General features: G+C 47.3%; 1 protein-coding gene across 4 annotated transcripts in view; it reads left to right on the top strand.

Moving 5' to 3' along the window:
- Positions 1 to 2544: 2544 nt before the first annotated feature.
- Positions 2545 to 18914, top strand: part of MAPK8IP3 (mitogen-activated protein kinase 8 interacting protein 3) — a 48476-nt gene continuing 32106 nt past the window's right edge. For 2 of the 4 annotated variants that reach the window (XM_007181709.3, XM_007181706.3), the window contains exon 1: positions 2545 to 3044. In XM_007181709.3, coding sequence (XP_007181771.2) covers positions 2727 to 3044 — 318 coding nt within the window. In that variant the 5' untranslated portion in view covers positions 2545 to 2726. The remainder of the gene's footprint in view (positions 3045 to 18914) is intronic. The other 2 variants (XM_007181708.3, XM_007181707.3) reach the window with 1 other exon arrangement.

Raw genomic sequence — 18914 nt, 5'->3', positions numbered from 1 at the left:
AAAGCATAGATTTTTCTTCTTTCTTATATATTAGCTATTTTCATATGTCCTACAACCAAACTTAATATCTTTATGTGTATTAAGTGGACTGAGGGTGATGGAGCTTCTCAGACTGCCTGCCTGGAGAGCTCCACTAGAGGAGGCTTCCTTCTAGAAGACTGCTGCATCAGGGCCAACTAACTGGACAGCACTTCAGAAAGAAACCCAGCATGGGTGACCTGACACTGTCTTCACTTGTTCATCTGAGAGCATGTTCCCAGAACTGGGCTAGGCACTGGCACCAGTACATCACCTATTTGTAACAGCCGCTCCAGCTGCAGGCAAGCACTGAGGTTTTGGAGTGTCACAGCTTGTTTGTCTCCAGAGGTCAGGCAGTGGCTGAGTCAGAGGAGCAAGGTGGGCTCCCCTACATTATGGTGAAGAAGTGGAAGACATCTAAGGGTTCCCTCTTCGGTCCTGTGCCTTGTCCAGAAATGCATGGCTCTTTGGACAGAGCATAACTTGTTCTAACACCTTTGTGAGTTGAACCCTGCAAGGATGTCTACACCTTCTCCTATATTATCCCGTTCATTTCTTCTGAACTCGTTATATTCTTAATCCTTAGCATTCTTCGAGCTCATGAATGAAATATTCCTGTTCTGTGTGTGACTGCAAAGTGCTATCTAAACTTGAACTTAGAAATGAGACGGACATTACAGGGACCTAGGTGAGTTTTTAGCAGGCATTAGGGGTGGATACTTCGAAATTAAAGTATTGATAGAACTTTTGAAACCTGTGTGCCCAACTTACATTTTAGGGTCTTGTAATGAGAAAGAAAAAGTTGAATAGCGAATTATCTTTACAAATTGTAAAGGAAGCAAGTTCTAATTCAGTTAGCTTGAGCTCTCAAGAGTGTACTAGTGTTCTTCAGTAAGCATCAAGAATTATCCAGCATATCATTTTGTTAAAACTCCTTTTTCTTTAACCAGTTTCAAGTAACAAATCTGCCCAAACATGTTAGTGGTAAAAACTAATAAAGTTGATGACAAGTCAGTTGGCCTCTGACTGTGGTAGTGGTGGCTGCCCTACTGTATTTGCTATTTCAGGAATTGAAAAGGGGCCATATTTCTTGGAAAGGCTTAGAGCAGAAGTCAGAAACATTCCCCAAAACATTCACCAGCTTTCACTGTAACTTGCTTACCAGAAGAAATTATACATTTCATCTGTTTGTCCTGGCTTATTTTGAGAATATAAAACAAGTCTATATTGCATGCTTACTATTTGCTAGAGATTGTACTAAGCCCCTTTTATTATCTTCATAACACTCCTAGTAGGTTGGTAATTGTTTTAGGCTCAGTTTTACAGTTAGCTAGGATCAAAACCCAGGCAGTCTGAATGTGAGACTGAAACCTCAGGTCGTTTCTTAGTGGGGTGGGTGAGCATCCATACAGCACAGTAGGTTGCAAGGGGAAAATTGTGCAACAGTATTTAGGGCATCACCTGCAGGAACGTTCACTGGTGCAATCGGGTTAGGATGAACTCCCCTTGAAGCATCGCATCAGGTAAAAGGCAGGGGTAAGAGCATTTCTGTTAACACTAAGCTGTCACTCTTGGTTTTATGATCAGGATTCATGCCACCTGTGTGGCCCCCAAAGCTGAAAGTGTAAGTCTTAGATTCACGGTGTCCTCAGATACCAGAGAAAGAAAATGCAAATCAACTGGCTAAAAGTGGAAGAAATACGGGCCTATCAAAACTGGTAGGATATAAGAAAGTCAAACAGAACAAATGGAAATGAAAAATATAACTTGAGAGACTTCCCTAGCGGTCCGGTGGTTAGGACTCTGCGCTTCCACTGCAGGGGGCGCGGGTTCCATCCCTGGTCAGGGAACTAAGATCCCACATGCCGCGGGGAGAGGCCAAAAAAAAAAATTGAAATAAAAAACTCAGCGTAGATGTTAGACTACACGTAGCTGAAGTGAAACTGGGAAATTTGAAGAAGTTACACAACATCAGGACACAGAAGTGGACCAAGTGAGAGTCTGTTACTGGATTTTAGGATGAGACGGGCAACTTGCGTTTAATTGGAATCCCAGGAGGGACCATGGAAGGCACAGCCGCTCTGAAGGGAGCTCTGAGTACCTAGTGTGTAGCAGTACATACTGCTGTGCAGTGAAGCTACAAAGGCAAGTCACAGTTAACCAGGTCAGCGTCGCGTTTAACTCCGGAAGGGAGGGAGGGGCGCACAAAGATAACGGCCATTTCTTTGGAGGGAAGGGTGGGCACACGGACGCTCGCTTAAGTCTAAACCGTACAAAGTCATTTGTATATACTTAGGACATACGCTGTCACTTTATAAAAGTCCACGCCTGCGTTGTGGGAGTTGGCAGACAGCTGCTCAGACGAACCTGACCGGAAGCGCTCCCAGGCCCGCTCGGCCGAGCTTCTGGCCCGGGGACTGGCTTCCTCCCACGTTAGGGCCCCTGCGACTCCTAGCGGTGCGGCGCCGCGGGGCTCCGGCTGGATGGGCGGGCACCGCCCCCGCTGTCTGGGGGGCGGGACTTCCGGGCGCCGGGACTTCCGGCCGCTGAGCGACGGGCGCAGCATCAGCATCAGTATCAGCTGGCGGTGGCTGAGGCGACAGTGGCTGCGGCGCAGGCGACGGGCCGCGGCCTGCGGACTACGGGCAGCCAGAGCGGGCGGGCGCGCCGGCGGACAGCAGGCCGCGCTGGCGGCGGCGGTGGCCGCGATGATGGAGATCCAGATGGACGAGGGCGGCGGCGTGGTCGTGTACCAGGACGACTACTGCTCTGGCTCGGTGATGTCGGAGCGGGTGTCGGGCCTGGCGGGCTCCATCTACCGCGAGTTCGAGCGCCTCATCCACTGCTACGACGAGGAGGTGGTCAAGGAGCTGATGCCACTCGTGGTCAACGTGCTCGAGAATCTGGACTCGGTGCTCAGCGAGAACCAGGAGCACGAGGTGGAGCTGGAGCTGCTGCGCGAGGACAACGAGCAGCTGCTCACCCAGTACGAGCGGGAGAAGGCGCTGCGCAAGCAGGCCGAGGAGGTGCGTGGGCCGGGCGGCGCCGGGGCCCCTCCCGGGGACCCCAGTCCTGCCCCGCCCTTAGCCCCCGCCCTTAGCCCCCGCCCTGCCCGGGCCCCAGGTGTCGCCCCGCCCATCCCACCAACGCCCCCGACGCCGAACCCGGCCAAGGGGCTGATGCCTGGCTCCCCCATCCTCCTGGCCTGCTGCTCCAGCCAGGAACCCTAGACCTGAACCACCTGGCGTCACCGAGGGACCTTGCATCCTAAACTGTCTCAGGCCTCCGTCTCCCCTCCATACCCACTTCTCATTGCAGACGCCAGTTCTTTTTGCTTTTGTGTGTGTTTTTCCGCAAACGTGTCCTAGACCCCAGTCACAACTTCTGGTTGCTGCAATTTTAATTTTAATTTTAAACCCTTCCAGAAAGGGGATTTCTGATCTTCTTATGGTTTTGCAGCCAGAAGAGGTGTTGTCAGATCTTTGCCTTATCCCTAATCCAATGTTTTGACGGTCTGTGACATGGGTGAATTTGGTGATTGAGGTAAACACATTACCAAAGCCGCCGTTAGGCTGCTCCTCTGGCACCAGGTGAAAGACTCCAGGTTTCCGGAGGTGATTTCTTTGCCCCGTGGTTCCCTCCGTTGGGAATATTGTTAGCTTATGTGGAAAATGCTGAGAAATTCCACTGTGGCTTCTGAGGAGTTAAAAGTAGAATTTTGAAGTATTTGATCGTATTCTAGGATACCTCCATAACCTGGAAATCACTTATTTGTGAACCAGTTAGAAGAACCATGCATTGCAGGGAATACCACTTACCTTCATTCATTCACTATGAAATATTTAGCCCTGTTGTCAGACCCAGGTGGATTCAGGGGACCTGGGTTCTCATTCCTGCCTTGCCTTTGTGACCTTGTCTATGTCGCCTGCCCCCTTCTGGATTTTGATTTTCCTTCAGTCATATGAGTCAGTTGCCCTAGATGGTCTCTAAGCCCTGACATTCTGTTGTTCCAGGCATTAGGTGATGGGTTTTTGGTTTATGAATGGGAAGTTTCTTATTAAATGAGCTAAATTCCTTTTTAACTAATTTGGGTTAACACATTCTTGATTTTAGTATTGAAATGGAAGATTGTTTCAGTATTTTGGCTTTTTCTTAAGCCAGGGCAGTTTATGTCCTCCTAGTTTGGTTTAAAGTGTGTTTATAAAAATTAAGAGTGCCTTGTATCGTTCCTACTTACGGTGGTTTATGTTGATCTTGGGTTTTTTCATTCATCTGTCAAGAGGCTGTTGCCTATTGATTGGGGTGCCAGGCTCCACCAAAACTAATTTAGGGCTCTCAACTTAAGGGAGATGCAAGAGCTCGTAGGATTTTAGAGTTCAGAGTGGCCATAGGCATTTACTAGGGAAAGAACTGGTCCCAAGAAGGAGTGGGGGTGGACCAAGGTCACATGCCCTAGAAGAACCAGGCCAAGACGCAGTCTACCCTGACCCCTGGAGTGGGCTCTTCGTTCCATGTCATGCTGCCGTAGGAGGTCAGAGAGCATACCCCCAGAAGACTGGAGCTCTGGGGCTCCCCTCACTGGCCGTGGGGCAGTGGTTGCCTCCCTCATGCTGGGCAGCACCTCCCACTTCTCTGACTGCTCTCAGCGGCCATTTGATGCCTAACTGAGGTTCTGAGTAGGTTTGTTTCCTTTCATCATGTACCTATGTGGTCAATATAGTGGACGAGAAGGAACTAAAAGGATAAAGATGGACAACCTTAAGGCTAAGAATCATAACCATCTACCTTAAAAATTTGCTCTGCGTGGATGAAGCCCCTGCTCTGCTCTGCATGGTTCAAGTGCGGCCGCAAGCGAGTGTGGTTCTGGCCTCCCACTTACACCCCTGGACTAAGAGCTGGGGGTGCGCATGTGGTATGGAGGAGAGTGCCCTGGAGGCCGAGACCCATCCTTGCCCCAGCTATTAAGAGATGCTGAGCAGAGAGCCACAGAGTGAACAAAACGCTTGGCTGGCCGGCATCGAGGCTGTGATTTGATGCTAATAGTATGCCCTTGGAGAGACCTCATGTGATGTTACAACCAAGAAAAGGGCCAAAATCTGTAACCATTTTGGCATTCTAGCTCATTTACTAAATCCAGTAGACATTCATTTTCAGTTTTGTGGAAAAGCCCAGTGTACACTGTGGCCTGGCTTCTTTTTCCACGCAGGGCCTGAGATCCTAGATGTGTGTCTGATAACACGGGAGGCTGAACAGCATGGGCTGCAGGCGTGTGCGTGATGCAGAGTAGCTTCTGCCTCCCCGGCCACTCTGCTCAAGAAGGCTTAGTCAGAGCTGAGTAACCTGAGCCGCCTGCAGCCTTCTGAGCACACAGAATCTGCAGATTTAAAAAGAAAGAGCCTTGAGCAGAGCAAACACCTCTGCCCGCTACTTCTTGCCTGTAATAACCACAGTGAGAGATTGCGAGTCTGTTCTGGTCCCAGGGTGACTCTCTCGATGGGAGTGACGGTAGCTAGAGGTGGTGGGGTCCAGGGAGGGGGCCAGGCCCCAGAGTTTGCAGATGCTTGAGTGTCAGCCTCGCCTTTGGGAGCTGCACGCCCTGTGACCAGTCTCCCCCTCTCTGGCCCCACTGGCCGCTTCTGTAAAGTGCGTGGGTTGCCAGACGTGGCAAGTTTCTTTCATCTCAAGTGCCAAGTCCCGTGATTGGCTGTTGTTTGCCTGGAGAATTGCAGCAAGGCAGATCTAGCCAAGCCAGGGAAGAGCACCTTGATGGGGCAGCCTCGGGTGGCAAGCGTGGGGCATCTCAGTCTCTGACTGTGCGGGTTTTACGCTTGTCATCGAGACCAGTGAGTCCCGCTCAGAGCTAAATGGATGGTGCTGGCTTCTAAAACCTCTACAGAGACCTTAAAAATGCTGAAACGGTATCCAATACAAAGTTTTGAAAACCCACTGAGTTCTTTCCCATTAGAAAAGAAGGTTGGAAATGGGCATTTGACCAGGATGGCCGGGAGTGAGTGGGCGCCCCTGGGCAGTGCTGCCCGCCGTGGCCCCCAGGGAGGAGGGAGCAGAGGGCTCCATTCACTCCAGTCCTGAGCAGCAAAGAGCCTTCCTCGCAGTGATCAAGCACTAGGTTTACAGGAGGAAAAACAGTGTTTGAGAGACAAGGTGCGAGTTTAGTAGCCATCATTCACCTTAAAGTCTTCTTGGCCCTAAGGAAACTGCTAGTAACATCCCCCACTCATCACAAGCAACTCAAGTGGACGTTCTGTCCATGAGACATGGCTGTGGGTATTTGCTGATACCTCAGTGTCTGGTGCTGTGTAAGGAAAGCATCCAACTGGAAAGTTTTACCCAAAACTGTGTTTTTCTAGTTGTACAAAAGTAATGCATTTTGTAGAAGAATATTTGGACAGGATGAAGCTGGAGGGGGCAGAAGCCATCATCCTACTCTACAGAGATGATCATTTGGCATTTTTTTATAAGTGAGTTAATATATTGAATCAGAAGGTTTTCTTCTTGTGTCCCATATTACAAATAGTAAATTCACCCCAGCTTAGACAAGGTATGCAATTTCTTCTTCTGCCGTGTTGTCATATTAAAAGACAGGTTTTTGTTTTGTTTTGTTTTGGGTTTTTTTGGCCATGCCACACTCAGCATGTGGGATCCCAGTTCCCTGACCAGGAATCGAACCCGTGCCCACTGTGGTGGAAGCGTGGAGTCCTAACCACTGGCCCACCAGGGAAGTCCCAGGACAGTTTTTTTCAATTGTTAACTTTTTTTAGATGAAGCCATTAAGATTTGGTGCCCGGAGCTGCCTTTCCTGGTTGCCTCTAAATACTGGTCCATTATAGCTCTCTTACCAGAGTCACCAGAAGTACAACAGACTCTCCCTAAAAAATGGGAACAAATAGGCACAGGAGAGGGCTTGCCTGGTGGCGCAGTGGTTAAGAATCCACCTGCCAATGCAGAGGACACGGGTTCAAGCCCTGGTCCGGGAAGATCCCACATGCCGCAGAGCAGCTAAGCCCGTGAGCCACAACTACTGAGCCTGCGCTCTAAAGCCCGCGAGCCACAACTACTGAGCCCGCGTGCCGCAATTACTGAAGCCCGCGCACCTAGAGCCCCTGCTCTGCAACAAGAGAAGCCACCGCCATGAGAAGCCAGCACACTGCACTGAAGAGTAGCCCCCACTCGCCGCAACCAGAGAAAGCCTGCGCTCAGCAACAAAGAACCAATGCAGCCAAAAATAAATAAAAATAAAATAAATTCGAAAAACAAATAGGCTAAAAAGGGATGTAGAGTGGTAGGAGGGAAATCAGAAGAAAGTATTGTGTCAGAAGTAATTGGATGGGGCTTCCCTGGTGGCGCAGTGGTTGAGAATCTGCCTGCCAATGCAGGGGACACGGGTTCGAGCCCTGGTCTGGGAAGATCCCACATGCCACGGAGCAACTGGGCCCGTGAGCCACAGTTACTGAGCCTGCGCGTCTGGAGCCTGTGCTCCGCAACAAGAGAGGCCGCGATGGTGAGAGGCCCGCGCACCGCGATGAAGAGTGGTCCCCACTTGCCACAACTAGAGAAAGCCCTCGCACAGAAACGAAGACCCAACACAGTGATAAATAAATAAATAAATAAAAGACCGTGAATTTCAAAAAAAAAAAAAAAATTAAGAAGTAATTGGATGAAAAAAGAAGGGAATCAAGAGTGTCAAAAATACTGTCAAGAAGAGAGTAGACCATAGCTGGAGTTGTATAATTATTATTTCTGTGGATTGACCAAATTCTATCCAGAAGGATAGTTAAGGATACATTGCTATTCTGAAAATAAATATGAATTGTGCCAAAGTGCATAGTTTTCTGCTCCAATGAAAGCTTTGCCCACTTTCAAATATGAGCACTTTTAAATTAAAATAAGGACCAAGTTCACAGTTAGAGGTACTCCTTCCCCCCTCCCTTCCCCAATTTCATGTAAATGATGAATAAATAATGTAGCAACTTAATAAGTAACTGTACTTTTGAACTTAGCTATAATAGGAATCCACCAGAAGAGTGATTTGAAAGAAACACTATAAAAATATTCTGCTTATATTTAGTCAAATTAAGGCTTTTAGGGAGATAAATGAAGGAGATAAATAAGAGAAGTTTACTAAAAATAGGGTACTTTGAACAAAATAGAAAGTGGCATGCATGTCTTATGTATACAATTGATACAAAGTAGTGTTATTTAGCTTCTAACCATTGTTACCTGAATGGATGATCATCTATGAATTTTTAATTGCTAGTTGCAATCTGAGCTCAATCAAAATTAATACCTATCAAAACAATAGATTTCATTTTTGTCTGCACAGTAAAAAAAAACAAACAAAAAAAACAAAAAAAAACAAAAAAAAAAAAACAGGCACAGGAGAGCAGAGAGAGGCGCTTTCCAGCCAGAGAGAATAGAACATGCGGAAGAAGCCCCACCACCCTGCCAGGCTCGCCCAGCGGGAACCCTTGGAACCCTCAAGGCCCTGTGGTGGCCGTTAGGCAGCGGGGCAGGGACTGGGGCAAGTTAGTTCTCCCAAAACTAGAATTTCTAAGTTAAATTTTAAATGTCTTTTTTTTAAGTTTCTGTTTTGGAAAAATTTATGGAAAAATATAGAAATAATTTATGGACAATCTCACCCAGATTCCCCAAGGTGAACGTTTTTCCACATTTCTCTCTCCATCTCCCTCCCTCCCTCCTGCTCCGCTAAGACCTGAGGGCTCCTGCAAGTCCTATGGTGTCCTCAGTTCCCGATCGGCTTCTCACTTTGTGCTTTTTACAACCTTGACGATGTGATATCACAGGCCAGTTATCTTGCAGGATGTCCCTCAGTTTGGCTTTCGTGTGACCTCATGACCAGATGCAGGATGGCAGCTGGGGAGGGGCACTCGTGTGGGGGGCAGGGTCCGTTTTCCCAAGTTCCCGCTTGTCGTGAGAGGGAGGATGACCTGTTAGTGCAGCTGTGGAGACCAGGAGCTCGGTGGTCAGCGGCCAGACGGCTGATGTTCCAGGCTTTTGCTCTGTTGAAAGTCAGGGCCCCAGGGGTCATCCTCACAGCCTCCCATGTCCAGTGACATACTAAGTCCTTTTTATCTCCTTTGCTACCATCCTGGCTCGAGTCACCACTGTCACACTGGTCCCCCAGGCACTTTCTCCCCCTCCCAACCCTTCTCCTGTGGCATGAACTGGTCCGCAGGCAGGTCCCATCTCCCACTCTCTCTTGTTCGTTAACTCAGTCAACTAAGCATCGTGAGGGCCAGGCTTGCTGCTGGGGATGGGTCCGTGCTACCCTGAGGCAGGTGCTCGGATGGGGAGGTCCTGCCACACTGTCAGATGGTGAGAAAATGGCAACGTTGGATGGAGAGCGAAGGGTATGGATGGGGAAAGAGGAAGGGACGCTCCCAGGAGGGGACCGCCTTCTCCCGGGGTCCCCAGCACCCGCCCCCCGCGTGCCCTGTCCCCTGCCCTTCCACTTCCTTCTGCCCCCTCTGCGTTTGCTTCTGCTGCGCACACCTGACTCCCTCGCGTCTAGCACCGTGACATGCAGATGCGGGTGCTCGAGTGAGTCCCTGTCACCCCAGAGTCCCCACGTGGGGGCTCTTTCCTGGTTAGCCAAGGGGCAGTGCCCTTCTGGTTCTTCCATCCCCAAGGCTGGTTGTTTTTTGTTTTTTGTTTTTTTTTAAACAATCATTTTTTTTTTAAGTTTTTTTTTTTAATTTATTTTATTTTATTTATGGCTGTGTTGGGTCTTTGTTTCTGTGCGAGGGCTTTCTCTAGTTGTGGCAAGTGGGGGCCACTCTTCATCGCGGTGCGCGGGCCTCTCACTATCGCGGCCTCTCTTCTTGTGGAGCACAGGCTCCAGACGCGCAGGCTCGGTAATTGTGGCTCACGGGCCCAGTTGCTCCGCGGCATATGGGATCTTCCCAGACCAGGGCTCGAACCCGTGTCCCCTGCATTGGCAGGCAGATTCTCAACCACTGCGCCACCAGGGAAGCCCCCCAAGGCTGGTTCTTTTCTTTCTGACACACGTCCCACAGAGATGCCAGCTGCCTGTGCGTGTGCAGGTGAGGAAGGAGGGCAGCCTTTCTCTGCTTCCACGTGCTGCACCGAGCTGTTGGTTCCTGGAGGGCAAGGCCTCTTTCTGTGGTTTTCAGCCATCCATCTGTCCAACACAGCTCTGTGTGAGGATGGAAATTTCTGTTCTGCTGTGTGTCCACACAGGGCCACCGACACTTCACATGTGCCTCATGCAGTTGAGGATGAGTTTTTATTTTTATGTCATTTAAATTAGTTTAAGTTTATTTTTTAAAACTATTTATTTATTTATTTATTTATTTTTGGCTAGGTTGGGTCTTCGTTGCTGTGCGCGGGCTTTCTCTAGTTGTGGCAAGCAGGGGCTACTCCTCGTTGCGGTGCGGGGGCTTCTCATTGCGGTGGCTTTTCGTGTTGTGGAGCATGGGCTCTAGGCACATGGGCTTCAGTAGTTGTGGCGCATGGGCTCAGTAGTTGTGGCTCCTGGGCTCTAGAGCGCAGGCTCAGTAGTTGTGGTACATGGGCTCCGTTGCTCCGCGGTGTGTGGGATCTTCCCAGACCAGGGCTTGAACCCGTGTCCCCTGCATTGGCAGGCGGATTCCCAACCACTGCACCACCAGGGAATTCCCTATATTAAGTTTAAATACCCACGTGTGGCTGTGGCTAAGGTACTGGGCAGTGTAGCCGTGGACGGTCTAGCTCAATCACTGTTCTGTAAGGACAGGCAGTAAATGTTTCTGTGACCTGTTTCATAGCGTCAGGCAAGAAAGGAAGATGCTTAAAAGGTGGGGTGTTTTTCTTCAGTGAACATGTTCTAGAAAGAGGGGAGACCCCAAAGTGTAGCAGGTTTTGAAACAGGAGAATAGAAGAAAATATTGTGAGATGAGGAAAAGGAAAAAAAGCATTGCAGCTATTTAGGAAACAACAGAGAGGTGATGAAATTCTTGAAAGGCTGAGAAGAAGTCTGGAGGGAAATCCCAGCACCTAGAAAGCAGCTAGTGCTTACAGCGCACCATGAAATCTTCGACCATGGGCTTCAGTTCTGTTCCGTTCTTTCTTTGTAACAACTTTGTTGAGGTCAGTGCACTAAGCTGTACATATTTGAAGTGTGCAATTTGGTGAGTTTTAACACGTCTACACCCAAAAACCATCCCCACAATCAAGATAATGATGATCTCCATCATCCCCAAAGTTTCCTTGTGGCCCTCAATACTCTCTCCCCACTTCCCCCATCCCTAGGTAACCACGGTCTGCTTTCTGCCACTGTAGATTGATTTGCATTTTCTAGAACCTTATATAAACTGAATCCTGCAGTGTACACTCTTTTTTTGACTGGCTCCTCTCACACGGCATAATGATTTGAGATTCACCCAAGTTGTTGCCGTTCTTTCATTCATCCGTTCATTGCTAGTGTAGCCTGCTGTGTGGGTGTCCATCCATCTCCTCTGGTGGAACAGGAGCTCCCGGTCCACACCTGCGCCCTGTTTCTCGGGGACTTGGGAGGCTCCGGTGCAGCCTGTCCTGCATGCAGCTGCACACAGGGAGCCCTGCTGGAAGATGGGCAGGGAAACCAAGCGGTTAGAATCAGTCGGTGGCCGGCTAGCGCGTCCTAAGAAAGCATCCCTGTCACCAGGGTGGGAAAGGCTCGACCCGAGGAAAGGAAATATTCACAGACACTTAGAGCCCGCGGAATCATAAGTCAGTTACCTTCTTTTGAGCACCTCTCATGGGCAAGAGATTTGGGGAATGCCAAGATCAGTGGAGCGGACCTCCGTTGGCGGGGTTTGTGAGACAAGGGTCAGGGCATTTGGATTCTGATTATCTACAGTGGTGGGTTCAAGGTGATGCCTTTTGTTCAAGTTCTCTGGGTGCCCTTCCTTCCACTCAACTTCAGCTTGTGCTCCTGCTCCCTGACCTTCCCACACCGGCCTCTTACCACTTCCTTCTCCCAGTGAATCGGACCCACATCCAGGCGGGATCCCATGGGTTCTGCCCAGGCTTGTGGCCTCGGGTCTTCAGTGTACGCTTCTGGACAGCGAGACCCTGTGTCCACCAAAGGGCAACCATGGGTGTCCTCAGGTCTCTCCTGTTAAATGGAGCGAGAGGGATGTAGAAGCCAAGTGGATTAGGAAGTTGAAGAAATCAGGGTAAACTGCTAAGAATGCTTCAGAGATGGACTTCCCTGGTGGCGTAGTGGTTAAGAATCTGCCTGCCAATGCAGGGGACATGGGTTCGAGCCCTGGTCCAGGAAGATCCCACATGCTGTGGAGCAACTAAGCCCATGTGCCACAGTTACTGAGCCTGAGCTCTAGAGCCTGCAAGCCACAACTACTGAGCTTGCGTGCCACAACTACTGAAGCCCTTGTGCCTAGAGCCCGTGCCCCACAATAAGAGAAGCCACCACAATGAGACGCCCACGCACCGCAATGAAGAGTAGCCCCCGCTCACCACAACTAGAGAAAGCCCGTGTGCAGCAACGAAGACCCAATGCAACCAAAAATAAATAAATTAATTAATTAAAAAAAAAAAAAAAAGAATGCTTCAAAGAACACAGTCTACTTGAGAATAAGTTCTCCCAGGGAAATTTCTCCCAGGATGGGGCATTTACAGTTTTTGTCTTATCTTCCTTTTTCTTATTTCTCCCCAGAACCAATCATGTCGTATATCATAACTAATATAATAAATTTAATGTATATTTTAAGATACAAAGTATATATTAGTATTTAACATTAAATACTTAAATAAATGTGTAATATATTAAAATATGTATTTTTTACAGACATCTTTCCTATCTTACCAATTCTTTTTTTTTTTTAATATTTTTTTTTTTTTATTTACTTGGTTGCGCCGGGTCTTAGTTGTGGCAGGTGGACTCCTTAGTTGCAGCTCACAGGCTCCTTACTTGTGGCATGCGAACTCTTAGTTGCGGCCTGCGTGTGGGATCTGGTTCCCTGACCAGGGATCGAACGTGGGCCCCCTGCATTCGGAGCACGGAGTCTTAACCACTGAGCCACCAGGGAAGTCCCTGTCTTACCAATTCTTGAAAATCAGTGTGAGTTAAACCAATGCCATTTGTTGGGATTCATCTCAGGCAGATGCTGAACCAGTGGTTCCTTTAACCTAAATGAGGAATCTGTGCTTTTTAAAAAATGAATCCAACCTTGTTCTTGGGTTCCTGCACAGTGGCCTGATCTCAGACGTGTGTCTAAAACTTGAAAGCAGAAATGCCCTTCCCTCCCTCTCTGTCCACCTGCCCACACTGCATTTTAGATGTAAATGGTAACAGTCATGGAATATGGAAAAAAAAACCTCTGAGGTTTGAGGTCTCATGAGTTCAGCACCCCTGTGAACACCCAGTAAATATTTGATCATGATGGGAGTGACCGACAGGAGCAGGGAATTAGCCATCCGTAGAGGGCATCTCCCCTGGGCACAGAGCCTGTGCCCAGCACCCCAGTGCACCACTCTGCCTAAGGTAAAAGACCCAAAGAGAGCGTTTTTCTTTTGGACATTTTACTCTACCCCCTCACCCCCAGGAAGGAATTACATGCAAAAGAACAAAATCTTTGATTCCTGTTTTATTTCTAACAATTCAACCAGAATTGAATTATTTCCTATGTGTGACCCTGGCCTAAAGGACATATAGAGGGAAGGATTGGATTTCATGTCTTAATTTACTTTGCCTTTAATTAAAATAGCCTTCAATTATGAAAGTTACCAGAATTCTAATGATTATGTTATAAAAGAGTATTTACCTAGTAATTTCTCTTGCATTCTGGGATTAGGAATGCTGGCTTCTGTTGTCTTAATTTTATATTTGACATGAAAAGTCAGTTTATTTCTTTTTTTAAAAATGAATTTATTTATTTATTTATTTTTGGCTGCGTTGGGTATTCGTTGCTGTGCACAGGCTTTCTCCAGTTGCAGCGAACAGGGGCTACTCTTCATTGCAGTGCGCAGACTTATTGCGGTGGCTTCTCTTGTTGCAGAGCACGGGCTCTAGGCACACGGGCTCAGTAGTTGTGGCTCGCAGGCTCTAGAGTGCAGGCTCAGTAGTGTGGCGCATGGGCTTAGATGCTCCGCGGCATGTGGGATCTTCACGGACCAGGGCTCGAACCTGTGTCCCCTGCATTGGCAGGCGGATTCCTAACCACTGTGCCACCAGGGAAGTCCTGAAAAAGTCAGTTTATTTCTTAAGTTTGGTTTTATGCATGAGTTAGACAGAATGATCTCATTCCATGGGATATTGAGAAAAGCTTCCTCTGGTTCCTGGATGTTTGGAAGTTCCCACACTCTCAGGTTACTTCAGTATGTACCTTGAAATTCACCAAAAGGCAAATTCTGAAAACCAAAGTTGAATTTAATTTTAAAACAGAGCAATTTGTTAGTGAGAGGGAGAGGTAGAAGTATATCTTAAAAACAAAATCTAAAAAGGAAATCATGTAGTAGATTGGTATTTAGCTGTAAGAATCAGGTATTTCCTAGCTCAGTGTTCATGTTAAGACACCCTGGTACCTTTTCCTCAATTGTTAGTTGCTCCTCATTGCTCTTCGGGAGGCTCAAAAGATTTGTTGTGAGGTGGCCTTAAACCTCTGTGTGTTATCAGGTGCTAAGTGACATTTTGACTAGACTCGGTTAGACAGATGACAATTCCAGACAAACTCAAATCTGTAGTGCATGTAATTGGCGTGTGTACGAGTTTTTCACTTTGGCATGTCTCAGACTGTAGATTCCTTCTGTTTCACAATCCAGCACCAGGCAGACCCACTCGACCCAAATGCTGTTAAAATTTTTATTCTTCTCATTTCCATTCATATTGGATAAATTGAATTGGACAAATTCAGTAAAAATTGAAAAATGTTTAGCTTTCTTATGGACGACTTCCTTATAGAGATAACTTACCCTGGCCCCCACCACTGAAAATTCTTGATTCTCTTAAATCTAAAGTAAATGATCTGTAAATAAAAATATTTTCTGCTTCCTTGAAAACATCTATTGAATGTTTTGTGACTCTAACCCAGTTACTAGAGTTCCCTCCTGACACCTCCCCCGCCGCAGCTGCCCCCCTCGTTTTGGAGGAGAACTTGGATTTTCCTCACTTATTCATTTAACCACCAACCACGAAGCCCCTGCTTTAGTCCATCAACTACTCCTTACTTGTCCAGGTGATTCTTACTTCATCCCAAGTCTAGCCCCAAGCATTTCCTCATAAAAAGCAATGATTAAATATCTGTTTAGTCTTGGCCAGACACTGGTCCTTCACGTTATTTATCCCTCATAATATTTGATGAAGGTGGCATTGCATCTTCCATTTCAGTTAAAGAGTTAGCTTGCGTTTTCGTTAACTAAAATTACTGTAATAACGTTGAAAGAGTTTTTTCAGGAGGGGAAGAAAGAGGATGCCTTTTAAGCTGTAGAACAGCATATTGTGTTTGTGATATTTTCGTGGACTTGGAGCCCCTGAGATGCCCCCTAGTCAGCTCTGTCTGGTTCGATGCTGTCCCTCAAGGTAGCGGGGAAGAGCGGTTCTTCCCCAAATGCCAAGTGCGGTGGTCGCCAACCTGCAGAGCCTGCAGTGTCCCGGTGTCCCGGTGTTTGGTCCAGCCCAGCAGGGAAGCTGAGGGCTGGCCCTTTAGTATGCTGGTGGTCCCTTGTGGGTTCCTTGGGGCTTTTTGTTCATCTGGGGAGTTGCTGCCACGTGATTGTGATCGTGATCACTCACACCCCTTGTCTGCGGGTGGTTACTGATGACTGACCATTCCCATCACAGGACTGTCCCTTGGCTCCAGGATTCCTTGTGGCCTGGGAACCACAAATGTCCTGTGCGTTCATGTCTCCCTGCCACTTGGGGTGCCCTCTGCCTTTGGCCTTGAGGACATACATGTACACAGCTTACCTAGATGTTTTCTCTCTCAGTTAATGTCTCCGTATTTCCTAGGGCTGAAAGGCCTTAAAATATCATAACATTAGAGGATTTCTGCATGTCACCTGGTTCGGGGCCAACTTCATCGGGGATCTCAAAGCGTATCGGTTGTTTTATGGCATGACAAAGCTTTTTGGGACTGTCATCTACATTGGATTTTAACGATCACCTATCAGGATAGATTTAGGAACATCTGTCTGACCTTCTTAAGAATCTGGAGGAATTCCCTGGTGGTCCAGTGGTTAAGACTCCACGCTTCCACTGCAGGGGGCATGGGTTTGATCCCTGGTCAGGAAACTAAGATCCCACATGCTGCGTGGTGCAGCCAATCATCTTTCGTCTAGAAATCTTTTTAGCTGACTCTCAGCTATGAAATGCAGGTAATATGATGAAATACAGATGGGAATTCTAGAGAAATGATGTTAGCACCACAGAACGCTTTTCTTTGTGTAAAACTTTGGTGCTCCAGCTTGGAGGTAGGACAGGGCTCAGTTTACAGAAAGGGAGCATTTTCCATCCTCCAGCCCCAGTCGCCCCATCATTCAGCTCTTCACTGGCTCAAGATGAGCTTTCCATTCAGCCCAAGTCCAGCCCTGAGCATTTTGTCATGAAAAACAGGGACCCCTTCCTGAGGACCAGAGAACTGATGCTTTCTGACAGGCAAAACGTTGATTCAAAAAATAATATATAAGTGATTCAGGATGATTCTCAACTTAATCTAGAACAATTCACAAGTGGGAGTAACCAAGAAAATATTGAAAAGGAAGAGTTAAGAGGGTAAGTGTATATCAGCTATTAAAAGATGCTATTACGCTACAAGTTTAAAAAAACCTTTGGTTACTGGCTCAGAAACAGACTGAAATATGTCTTAGAAGTTAGCATATCATAAAGGTAGCATTCAGAGCAATGAAGAAAGGGTAAATTATTAAGTAAATGGTGTAGAAGTAAGTAAACTTCTGTACTGTACACACACAGACTACATCCTGGGAAAAGTACTTGCAGCGTAGAAGACAAATTCTTGAATGGGTCTAATAAGTCCTTACAAATTGTTAAGAAAAATAAGAACCTGTAGTAGAAAATTGGACAAAGGACGTAATGAGCTGTTAGAAGTAGTGTATATGACTAATGGATTTATTCAGTCTCACTAGTAATCCAGGAGCTGAAAATTAAGACAATTATGCTCTGCCGTTTTCCCACCTGTCGGGTTGGCAGCGCGGAGGCCATGGGGGCTCTGGGAAGGGCACCACCCGACCTGGGGGGTTGGGGTTCCCATCTGGCCTTGGGGAGCAGGATGCCACTGGGCAGATACACAAGTAGTAACAATAATAATGGACGTTTTAAAGCAGCCTGAAAGTCCAACAGGAGGCGATCAGTTGAGTAAACTATGCTCTGCAGACATACACCGACAGGGGAACACACACCTGTTAGAAGTAGGAGTGGCAGAGCACAGTTCTTAGTGTGGAGAGACATTTCCAGTGTAAATGAGTGAATAAGTCCGGTCAAGATACCGTGTACAAAATGATGGCACATCCGCTCCACACACTCACACACGTGTCTGGAAGAATGTCACCCAGTTTTAACTGAGCCTCTCTGGTTGGTAGAATTATGGTTTTGTTGTTGTTGTTGTTTCTTAACCATTGATAGCATGGCAGAATTATGGTTTTTTAAAAGTATTATTTTCACTTAACACTCTCATCTGATTTTTCTGCAAAAGAATATGTTTATATCATTCTTTTAATTTTTTTTAAGTAATAGGAATTAAAATTACCCGAGTTAAATAATTTCTTTACCAACCAATTAATAGCATTTGTTTATTCTTCATATGCTGGTCATGGCCACAGTCATTCAAAACCGCTTACTTTAAATTTTTGTGCCGCTACACCATTTGTGTGCATTTTCCTGGCAATGGGGCGGGTGTTCTTCATTTTACTTAAGTTGTAAGTGATGTCATCAATACAGATTTTCTTTCTGACGCACCCCCGCCCGCCCCCGTCCCGGGTGTTTTTGCCCTCTGTCACTGCACTGGGTGAGTCATCCTTTGGGCAGGAGCCCCAGTGCTTTTCAGCACAAAGACCTCTGAGAAGCTGCTGTAGGAAGAAGCGTCTCTGGGGCCCAGAGTCGGGGTGGGGGACTGGGTGCAGTTTTTACGGGAAATACAGCTATGGCCACCACGAACTCGTTGACTGTCCCAGACACCCGAAACCTGGAATCAACAGCCCGTTTTATATTCCCATCTTCTGAGACACTCTTTGTGTCTTAAGAACCCAGCTGACATTTATGCTTCCTACAAATGAAATTTCTTACTAATATTTCCGTTTCATACGCTGTAAAATCAAGGTGTTAACAGTTCCCATCAGGGTTGTTGCAGGGCTGTGGCCTTCAGGCCATCACCTAGCGGAGGGAGGGGGTGGGTGTTTGCTGCCCAGTGCCTATCCCCCTGGACCAGACCCTGTCTTTACCCTGGGCTGTCAGTGTTAACCTAGGTCTCCTCCTAAGAACATTTAGGATTTTCTTTTGTTTTACAAAGTGCTTTCTTTTCACTTGATTCGATAGTAATTTTGCTCAGAAACTTGCCATGTAAAGTGCAGATTCCAAATCTAGGCCAACAACCCCCCATCTTGTTTTTAAAAGAATCAGAGCAGTGCTATGCATTGCCGGTTATTCCACGAAGGATGGCTTCCTGAACTGAGCAGTGACTGAGATACAGGTTAAGAGGAAAGTACACCTGGCCTCTTTATTTATTTTTATTTTTGAAAATTAGAGACTTTCTTTCTTTTTTTTTTTTAAATTTATTTTTGGCTGCGTTGGGTCTTTGTTGTTGCGCGCGGGCTTTCTCTAGTTGCAGCGAGCGGGGGCTACTCTTTGTTGCAGTGTGCGGGCTTCTCATTGCGGTGGCTTCTCTTGTTGTGGAGCACGGGCTCTA

Source organism: Balaenoptera acutorostrata, chromosome 15 (assembly GCF_949987535.1).
Source record: "Balaenoptera acutorostrata chromosome 15, mBalAcu1.1, whole genome shotgun sequence".
NCBI lineage: Eukaryota > Metazoa > Chordata > Mammalia > Artiodactyla > Balaenopteridae > Balaenoptera > Balaenoptera acutorostrata.
Note: the sequence above shows the minus strand (reverse complement) of the source record. Positions and strands in the feature narration are given on the sequence as shown.